Source organism: Acipenser ruthenus, chromosome 9 (assembly GCF_902713425.1).
Source record: "Acipenser ruthenus chromosome 9, fAciRut3.2 maternal haplotype, whole genome shotgun sequence".
Lineage (NCBI taxonomy): Eukaryota > Metazoa > Chordata > Actinopteri > Acipenseriformes > Acipenseridae > Acipenser > Acipenser ruthenus.
Genome location: NC_081197.1, coordinates 14704715 through 14715518, shown reverse-complemented (window position 1 = coordinate 14715518; position 10804 = coordinate 14704715). Strand labels below are relative to the sequence as shown.

Below are 10804 nucleotides of genomic sequence, written 5' to 3'. Positions count from 1 at the left end.
TCCAAAATATAAAATAAATTAACATAAAAATAAGGATCGATCAAATGGCAGAACAGTAGAGTCTGGGAGCAGAGAGCAGTAGAGTGTAATGAATTTAGTTACAATCAGTATTGCAGTGCAAAATACTGTATGTCAGCTACCATCGCAGGTACAACACCCTGGTCTCTCAGGCACATCTTTGAGGACCACTGTGTTAGCGATACAACATTTGACCATAACATCAAGTTTAGATATAGAATTTTATTGGTACAGCAGAATGATAAAAACTGACTGGGGGAGTAAATAAGCAAATTATTTAAAAGTGCCTTAAATCTAAATGCACGGTCGGTATTGAAATATTAAACCACACATCTCTTTTTCCCCCCGGTTTCCAAGACCTCTGTTATCAATACTGACGTGTAAAATGTAACTGCAAATACTTTAGAATGGGTTTGTATTTCTTACATCTTCAAACCTGTGTGCATTAACAAGAGCACCTTCACACCCACACATACAAGGGGCCACAAAAAAAAGAAATACTTAACACATTGCCAAACAAAGGAAAATGCTAAAATACTTGTTCATTAGACTCTGATTCACAGTAAAAGAGATTACATATACAAAACAGACACATATTGCTTAAGGTCCATTCTTAATGTTTTTTTTACAGATATAACTGGGTGATGATTTAAAGCTGCAAGATAAAAGCTATACAAACCCCCCTCCCCCCAACAAAAAAAAAAGAAGTTTAAAAGACTATTTACAGTTTTTCTTTAGTTCAGATCTCTACATAGCCAGCACACATCACAATGCACAACAAACCACGATTAATGATATTAATGTGTGTGGCTAAAGCCTGTGATATTAGGGACCGCAAAAGAACAGCATCAGCAGATGCAAGGCTCCTCTCCATTCTCCTTCTCCTCTATATCCGTTTCAGGATCTCCTGAAGCCTTCAGCACTGATGGCATCTCATCAAGCTTTCACATCGCTCTCTGACTGCTCATCTTCTGTCCCTTCTTGCGGGCCTACGCCGAACCTGAGAGAAAGTGCATGATTAGTAAAAGGAAAAAGCTGTATGTATCCATCCATCCAAATCAGACAATTACGATTACAAAAAATAAATTTTGAAATGATCTCTAGTTTGTTTTTACAATTACTGTCTGTCGCTGACAGTCATCTGAGTGAACCTTTATTACTGTAGTTTTACTGTTAGTCATTTCACCCTGGTTCAACAGATCTCATTGTCTGAACCAGCGCTAGAATGATCTCAATCATTTAAAATGACTGCCAATCAATCATCAAGACTTGCACCGACTGTGCACTTTCATTGGCCAGCTACAGAGACGGTCATTCAAAGCTCCTTCTGTAAAATTAGCTGGTTAACGTGTAGGTAACATGTAATAAAAGCTTAACGTCTATGGTGCATTTACTTTGATTTAAAAACGGGGTACAAGAGGAAGACACGTAGTCTTTTTTTTTTGGGGGGGGGGGGGGGGGTCAAGCACCTGGAAATGAAGGGAGTTGAGAAAGCCGTAACATTATAGGTTTGGAGAGAAATAGTCCCCTGGGTCGCCATGACAATTTGAGGTTATAAATAAAGAAATGGCCTGGTCACCACGGTAACAACCGATACGTTTTGGGGGAAGACGGCTCTCCTGAATTCCTAAGCCTTGAACGCCCCTGAATAAATAAGATTTAGCCAAGCCTGGCTGTACATGGTTATCAAGTTTGAATGTTGCAAAAATAATAATTTTAATTAAGGGAGAAGTTTTGTTCCAGTGAGTTGTACAGTCATAGAAAAGGGAGCATGCCAATAACTTAAACAGTTATGTAACTGTAGTCATCTCTTGCTAGTTTTAAAATTTATATTTTTTACTTTAAATTTTGGGGCAAGTTTTGCACTTGCTTCGGATCGGGTACATTATTTATATCTGACAGTGCGCAGAACAACTGTGAGTAATACTGTATATGCAAAACTATTTTAATTACCTTACAATTTCAGGTGCCTTTTAAAGTAAGGCGGCACTAGCTGCAAATAAGGACTGCGTCTATTTTCATAAACAAATAAGCTTACTTGAAAAAGCAAATTTCTACTTGGTTTGATTGAATGAACACAAAAAGCTTACTATGAAAGCTGAAATGAATTTCAATAAATTCAAGAACAATGACAAGTTTATAAAAAAACAAACCTAAAAACAAAAACAAAAAAACACATAGCCTAGCCTACTTCACTAAAGTAAAAACAGGCTTCTGTTTTGAAATACCAGTGCTTCAGATTATTACTAGTGCTTAACAACATTTTATTTAGTTGTTGAACTTAAACCCATTCATGGCCCCCACAGCCACATGAACCTACTAACATCCTTATTAAAAAAAAAAAAAAACAACCTCAACCACCACCACACTCCTCTGGTTAATACAGAACAAAAACGAAACTAAAAACTAACTACCTAGCCTATATTATTTAACGATTTTTTGTAGTCTCCAAACTGGCCAGCACCTTCTGTTACAGACACGCTGCTGCTAACGTCAGCTGTAAAGAACAGTGCAGTTCGGACTATGGGTCAAAATCCTACAAGTTATATTCTACTTTTTTGCGTGTTTTGCGTGACGGGAAGGCGACAATTGGATTTTTAAGAAGGACAAGTAGATTTGTCTAGCTTTTTGTCCCTTGGATGAGGTTTTTTTCAAAAATTGCACACCCCTGCTATGTATAACGGTACTTGTACCTGAATTTAGGAGCACTCCAGCTCTAGCTGTCAGACTGTCTTTCACTATAAACATATGCAGCACAGACAAGAAAAAGAAGATTAATTTGAAGCTACTTTCTCTTTAATCTAAACTGTTTATAGCTATGATTACAACTGATCCTCCATGGACATGCTGCAGGTTTTAAGATTTTTCATCTGATCCCCTTTGGGCTCTAGGTACTTGCTTTAAGTGAGTTGGTTTCCTCCTCCTCCTCCTCCTCCTCCTCCTCCTCTGCTGGCTCCTCCTGCTCCTCCTCCAGTCGAGTGTCTTCGATGCTCTCCTGAGACACGTCCATCTCATCGGCTGAAGTGTTCTCCTGGCTGGAAGCTGCTTTTGTCCCGCGTCTAACACAAAAACAGGTTCAGACATCCAGCCCAGGCAGAATAGTTTCACTTTCCCAGTCAATTTTAACACACACAGACTTAGGTCTTCTCCAGTACATAAGAGTGCTCTTTTTTTAATATGCTTGCAATTATTTAGTGGCTGTGTCCCTTTAGTTAAATACTGAAATCTAAGGATCTTTTGATCAAGGGGTCTCGTTTACGTAGACAAATTTATGCAGGATGCTTGCCTAATACCATTCCCTTTGTTGGGTTCTGGTAAATACCTGCCACTTTACAGTAACAGACATTTGCCAGGGGGGGTTAATCATTCAGTAATGCATGGTTAATTTACCCAGGCCCAGTGATTCGCAGAAGGACCCACTTCAATTTTAACCAATAACTGCAAAAAGTTTAAGCCGCAATTAAAATGAAAAAAACAACCAAAGAAAAACTGAAATTCACAACTTGTAGTTGGCGAAGTATAGGCTCTCATTCACACCAAAGGCAACAATTACAATTATAATATTTAAATTCTATCTCAAATTAGCTTTAGTTTCTTTTTGGCAACAATAAAAAAAAAAAAAAAAACACAACGTGATTCTGATTATTAACGTGGTGATTATTAAGGACAGACATCAATGCCTTTTCCCTTGGTAACCAATTCATTTGTATATTCAGGTGTAAAGGTCAGGTTTTTGGCCTACTTGGGTGAACATTACCACTGAAAAGTATAGGAATTTACTTACACATTTTTCCTTGGCAGGGACTGTTGCGTTTTTGGTGGTCTTCCGCGTCTCTTCTGTGGCGTGGACTCTACAGACTCATCTGTAGCCTCAGCCGCTTCCACCCTGTGTTGAACACAAAGGAAAGATGAAAGGCATATGGGAAGCACCATGGAAATTACTTTCTCTGCAACAATGACTTAGTGTTGAATAATACAGTATTAGGAAACATCATAAATGCATTTTCGATATTTGCACATGGCATCCCCAGAGTCAAGATACCATACCATACAATGCAATGCACTGAGAGTTTGATATAAATTCAGTAACTCTGACTCTGTGGTGCCATCTGGTTAGAAAATGATATATTGGACCAAAAGTTGGAAATGGTCTTTCTTTTGCAGACTAAAAAAGTCAGGTCTCTCTGTACAAACCTCTGTTGTGACCTCCTTGGTGCTCGGGCCTGCTTTCCTCCTTTTTGTTTCTGTTCGACATTTTCACTGTACCCCTCCTCCTCTTCATCCTCCTCCACCTCTTCTGAAACAGGAGGAGCCGCCTTCTTCCTACCTCTCCTCCCCTTGACTGGCGTCTCCTCCTTGGGGGTGGTGCTGCCGGCTGCTTTGGACGGCCGCCCCCTCCTCCCTTTCTTTGGTGGACTGTTCTGCTCGTCCTCCGTTTCCAGTGCATTGTCCTTTATCGTCTTCTCATCGGGCCACTGTTGCTCGTCTGCTTCGGCGGTGCTGGTGTTAGCTGCCCTCTTACGACCTCGCTTGGGTTTCTGCTCCAGACCAGTGTCTTCCATCAATGACCTCTCCTCCTGATCCACAGCTAGTGCCTTTTTCCGACCTCTGGGTTTATCACTTTCCTGTTGCAAGAGGAAAAATAAAAACTCTAATGGAGTGTTTGGTTCATGTTCCCTGTGGTTTAGGGTGGAACAGTAATTTCTAGACTGTTTAAAACAGACTCATGTGTGCAGACTGGTACCAATTACACGACATAGTATTTACAGTAAATTTCTAAACTTTGTAAATACATCGTTTTTGACTTGCTATAGGATTTGGAAAAACAAAACCCAAAACCCAAAACCCACGTGGCAGGATTTTCATACAGCATTTATATATCCCCCCCCCCCCCCCCCCCATAATACAAGGTTAAAAGACGACAGATGACAATCTTAATGACAAAAAAAATAATAATAATAAAAATCAACATTGTAAATGTCATTAAGTGCTGTCAAGAGCAATAAACTAGATGCACTTGCATGCATGGAGTCATATGGTCTCACAGTTCAACCTTGATAGCCTGCTTTTTTTTTTTTTTCAGCTTGCAGAGATAAAAGTGAAAAGTAAAAAAAAAGTAAAAAATGGAAGGAAGTTAAGATTCAGATTACACCTGAAATTAGAATGTATACCAAATAATAAGTGAACTTTAACTGCAGAGATGCCAATACTTGAGAGTGAACAAAACCGGTCAAGCAAAATTAGGTAAAGGTTTAAAATAGGTAAAATAGGTTCTGTGAAACTAGATGCAAGTATTCAGTCAAATAAAAGTTGAGGTAAAATATATATTTATTCAAGTGAAATCTATTTTTTCTTAAATGCTGTACAGCATGTCTCTTCTTTTAATGTTCGTTTGGATCTCAAATGCAACTTGTTTACATCAGAAGGTCACTCCCTTTTAATTGTTAAAGGGCAAAAATGAACTATGTACACTTTCAATTGTTCTTGTTAATTTCTATTTTTGTGGCACCTTTCTTTCCCCCCAGTTTGAGCTTTAATAATAACAGCAATAACAATAAGCCTAAATGTTGAACCTACAAAAGAAGCCACACAAAATACTTCCAGTGCAGCACACAAGGCAAGAGCTCTTGAACCTGAGCTAATCACCCACTCGTTTTGGGCCTCTGCAATACTAAGCATTGAATATTGTAATGTTTATTTTAAGCACAAAGTTGACATTTTCTGCTTCATATCATGGGATAAAAATGATAAATATAGTGCTAATAAAACACTAATTGCTTATGTCATGTGAATTTAATTAAAAAAAAAAAAGTTTAAAAGAGTCTGTGTACAACTTAAAAAAAAAAAAATCATGAATCAGGGGTTCACATAACTGGTACGCATGCGGACCAATAAAAAAAAAAATGCTAACTTATTGTTGTACAAGACGCAAGCGTACTGTCAGTATATTAACAGAAAAGCATTTATAATAAAAGGCAGAGACAGTGTTGATGGTTTGAAGGTGATCTATATAAGCCTAATTTATGGATTATTCCAGGATTGTGGGGGTTTACAGGCCTTGTCAACAATGTCCTTGATCAACTCTGCCCACACCGCTCGCTCCACAAGTGAAACAGAAAAGAAATACATACGTATTGGAATGTGAACTTCTTTGCGGTTCGGGTAATAAATAAATAAATAAATAAATAAACAAACTAAAATTAAAATGTTCAGGTCTGAATTTGAATCACCTAAAATGTTTTCTGTCCTTTCAGCACATTCGTATGTAACCTTTCCCAAATAACTTATTAGAAGGTAAATGTACCGGTATTTCCTGCACTGTCTAAAGCAGGAGGCGATTAGGGAGGAGTCAGCTGACTAAGCAGTGTTCTCGCTTGTTTGATATGTGGCAAGATCCTTTTTATCACGTCTGCTTGGTGATATTAAAAATATTTGTGAACGAGGTGAAATGAAAGATAGCATCCAAGTTTTAAGAATGAAGCCTACTGTTTGGTTTTCTGTCTCAGCAATTTGTCAGTCCCAGATTGTTGTGTAAAATTATATATTAAATAAACGAGAGAAAAAAGAAATGTGTTAACCAGATTATTCTGCCTTTTATTGCAACTGTGGTACCAGTCAGTGAGCGAACATTGTAAAGGGTACTTTAGCTGAAACCTCCCGACAGAAGGGGTACCTTTTTAAAAAAAAACGGTTGAAAACCCCTGGCCTACTGTATAAACTCAATCTGTGGAGAATGGCAGAGACATGTGTGTGAATGTGAGAGCGTGAGAGAGTCAGTTGACGCAGGCAGTAGGTAAAGGACAAAAATTAGCGGTTCGGGTCAGGTTGCAGATCTTATTAAAATGCAAGTCGGGTCGGGTCGGGTCGCGAATAAGAAGACAGTGCTGCAGCGGGTTGCTGGTCGGGGAAAAAAAAAAAAAAAACAGAACCGGGGAGGACTCTAGGGTATGTAATGTAAAAACTGCCTTATTTTTTTGTTTTTTTTCTGTTACTTTGCCGAGATCGATTTATATAATAATTTAGCGGTGTTGCACTGCAAAAACACTTTACACCAACTGTCAAAAGTGTTAATAGCTTAAAAAAAAAAAAAAAAAAGCATTAAAAAAAACAAACAAAAAAACAAAAACAACACACACAACAACCCCACACAGGGAATCCCCCCCCCCCCCCCGGCTCTGCATTGATCACATCAGTAGCCACGGGGAACTGAGTAAAAGCGGAAATCCACGAATTAGCGGAGATTTTTCCTCTGAGCTTGTTAAAAGTTATAAAAAAAATAAAAAATAAGTAAGTGTTAGATTCATAGTCCACCTATAGTTATGCTACTACAAGTGTTGATTGCTGTTAGGTTTACCTTGGTTTACAAGACTACATGCCATTTTATCCTAGATGACAGAAATGTAATAAAAACCCATAAAACTAACCATTGAACCCTTTTTTAAATGTGTACCTAACTAATAATGAGAAGAAAAAAAAAATTACACACTTTATTACGATTATAAAAATGTATCTTTACCACCTACATTTTGAAACAGCACTATTATAAATGTGTTTTTTGGGGGTTTTTTTTACATTTAAACAAAAAGGAGAACTGGTTCATGCTAGAACAGAAGACATTTGCAAACTCAGATTTTGCAAGAACTTTTTCATCACTAGAGGTCACTGGAGAGTATTACTGGACTTTGATTTGAAGGGATGAAGCATGTCTTGTGGAAAACTGTTTAGCTTCCCAGTTTAAAAAAAAAAAAAAAGAATAGTGCATCGTGGATTATATATGGAGTGAAATAATTGTCCGAAATACATGTATCCATTGTTTTCAATTGCCTCTGTACATGCAACACATTTTACTTGAATATTTGTTACGAAGGAAAACAAAACAAATAAAACACCTGCTAAATAAACGTCACTATTGTGAACATTGCATTGGAATTGGTACATTGAGCAGGCTGACATGTTACTGTTCACACACATTTTTCAGTTATTTCACTCCATAATAGAGTTGATTAACCTTACCCCTTGTACTTCATGCCAGGACATTTCAGTTAAGAGCAAAATCAAATTGAATTTATATAAAAAAAAAAAAACACACACACACCATGCCTATAATAAAGCTGCTCTAAAATAAATAAATAAATAAATAAATAAATAAATAAATAAATGAATGTCAAATGTGTTCACAGTATATAAAATAATACCCAATAGGTTAGTCAATTGTAGCATACAAATCATACCCTTAGAACATCAGAGTCGTCCCTCTTGTCATTCTTCTTCCCCGGCAGAGGAGAATTTCTCATTATTGTGATGTCTTCATTTTCAGTGTGATCCATTTCAGTGCTGTCAAGTCTTCAAGCAAGCAAGAAAAACATATCTAGTTACATTGTGTTTAGAGAAGCATGAATACTTAAAAGTAATAAACCAAGTCCAATCAGCAATTCAAGGTTCAGGAGAAAAGGCCAGATATTAATGTTTTGTACAAGCTCAATATCAATACTAAGTATTCAGCCATCCTAAAAGTTTAAGCATTCATAAAACACTCAATAGCCCTGTTAGCTCATTACAGCTTGGTGGTTCGTATCAGCCAGAGAAAATATTTGTTATAGTATATAATGATCTTGTAATCTCCTACACATACTAGGAAGCACAATCCTGGATTAAGCACAGATTTTCCGGGTTTTTAATTATTCTATGAAGAACAACAACCAAGCACAAGTACAAAACAAGACTGCTATCTTCAAACAATATATTGACCGCGGTTCCACTACCTTCCTTTATTTCTTCCAGGAGAGCTGGGATTGGAATTGCTGCTGGCATTGCTGATTGTCTCCATCCGGGAAGACTTGGTCTGCGACTGCTTGCCTGCAGTTAAGAGGGGCTTGTTAACTGCACCAAGAACATTGGCTGCCTTTGGCTAGGATGTGAAGTTAAAAAAGGAGAATCAAATAAAAATGGGTTACCATGAAGGAGAACTAAAGAAAACACATATTTGAATTCTCCCATGCCTATCTCCAGTAGGTATGGAGTGGATGCAATTGTTTTTAATAACATGTAAATGGTATTTAATATTGCACTTTGCATTAGTTTATATACAAGAAGAGATTACTTTGTATTGCATATTACATTCTTCATGCATCCGATTTGTAACTGCAATCAACACACATAGGCTATTCAAAATAATTCAGATTCCTAAATTGAAACATTTTCATAATTCCAGAAATACAGCAAGATAAAGCATACAACCACAGAAATAATGCATTCCCTGATTAAAAAAAATATACTCCTATTTGCTAACTTAGAAAACCTCAGGTTACACACACACACCAAATGTAATACTTTTTGAGATTCATCTTACCTTTCCAGGAGTGAAAAAAGATTTCATTTCTGAAGGCAGATAATTCTTTGTATTGCTGAAATTCTGTAATTAAAATAATTTACAATTTACTAAATACAATTTAAAAAACACACATGGTTTGTGTAACAGCAGCTAAAATATTATATAAGAATTGCATACAACTGGGTTCAGAAATCCAATGTTAAGTGTGAATCCCCTAGTGTTTCTGACACACTTACAGGAGCGGACACCGCAAGCTGTGACGATACAGAAGTTCCTAAAAGACTTTCTGTAAGACACACATTGAATGGAGCTTACTTGAAAGACACACCTTGTCAGACTGAGTGAAGTATCTGGCTGGTAGAACGGGGTCCTTGGGAGATTCCAGGCTGTACGTTGTACTCTTGACCATGATGATGTTCATGGCCACATCACACACAGTGTACAGTTTCTAGGTAATTTAATGCAAAATTAGTCAAATTCAATGCAAGGAGTTTTCTTCATTGTCAGTATAAAGCATTGGGTAAATGTTGTATTGCTGCATTATAGGGGAACTAATTGAAAAATCTTTACTTCAAATGGCAAGACATAGCACATACCTCGTTTAATTTTGGATCATCTGGCCCTTGGGCATCTTTTGTCTGTTTAATGTTTTCCACCATTTTTCTAATGAAAGCATGACTGTTGTTTTCGTTTTTTGACATCAATATTTCTAAAACAAACCACAAACACCTGGGGATAAAAGAAAAAGATAATGGGATAAAGTTGATTGTTATTTAGTACTACTGTGCATAAATGGCATAATGTTATGAATTACTGATATTCACAGGTTGCGGTTACAATGTGAAGTAAATGCTGCTGAACAAAGATGAACCTCTTTACAAAAGGTATCAGATCTACTATTGTGATTTGTTACTAGGAATATCAATTTTAAAACTCACTCTTTGACATCTTTAAGTTGCTCAATATCTTGAACCTTTACATAATCTGGATCATGTACAAGCAGGTGGATTGTGTATGGGACGACATATTCTGGCAGGAGTGAAAACAACTTATCTAGAAGAATGAGGAGGAAAACATTTTTAAACATTTTACGGCACTTAATAACAAATGCATAGCCTTTTTTAGCAAATCCAACTTTTCCAAAAAGTGTGCCTGGTGGTCTGTTTATAAAGTCTAAATAACTAATACCACAGGCTACAGTTAGGCAAGGAAGGTCACAATGCATACTTTCCCACAGAATCCTTCACTTTCACATCTGAAACCATCACTGCTAGGCGGACTGTCAGCAATAAATCTACAGACGGCTATTCACACAGGATTCAGTTTCACTTGTGATCTCTGCCGGATTCAAATCAAGCTTTAAGAGATGAAAAGCCAATGCAAGAACCTCCATTGCCCCCTTCTGTCCAAGTTTTAAGGCCATCTTATATGAAAACGCCAATTACTAAATGTTGG

At 37.2% G+C, this 10804-nt stretch overlaps 1 protein-coding gene across 2 annotated transcripts in view; it reads right to left on the bottom strand.

Annotated features, from left to right (window-relative positions):
* Window positions 1-225: 225 nt before the first annotated feature.
* The window catches only part of LOC117405970 (sister chromatid cohesion protein PDS5 homolog B-like), a 42136-nt gene continuing 31557 nt past the window's right edge, over window positions 226-10804 (bottom strand). For both annotated transcript variants that reach the window (XM_034923854.2, XM_059030483.1), the window contains exons 26-35: window positions 10288-10402; window positions 9946-10078; window positions 9678-9797; window positions 9368-9430; window positions 8781-8926; window positions 8250-8361; window positions 4213-4643; window positions 3803-3904; window positions 2918-3077; window positions 226-1018 (exon numbers count right to left, since the gene is read on the bottom strand). In XM_034923854.2, coding sequence (XP_034779745.2) covers window positions 983-1018; window positions 2918-3077; window positions 3803-3904; window positions 4213-4643; window positions 8250-8361; window positions 8781-8926; window positions 9368-9430; window positions 9678-9797; window positions 9946-10078; window positions 10288-10402 — 1418 coding nt within the window. In that variant the 3' untranslated portion in view covers window positions 226-982. The remainder of the gene's footprint in view (window positions 1019-2917; window positions 3078-3802; window positions 3905-4212; window positions 4644-8249; window positions 8362-8780; window positions 8927-9367; window positions 9431-9677; window positions 9798-9945; window positions 10079-10287; window positions 10403-10804) is intronic.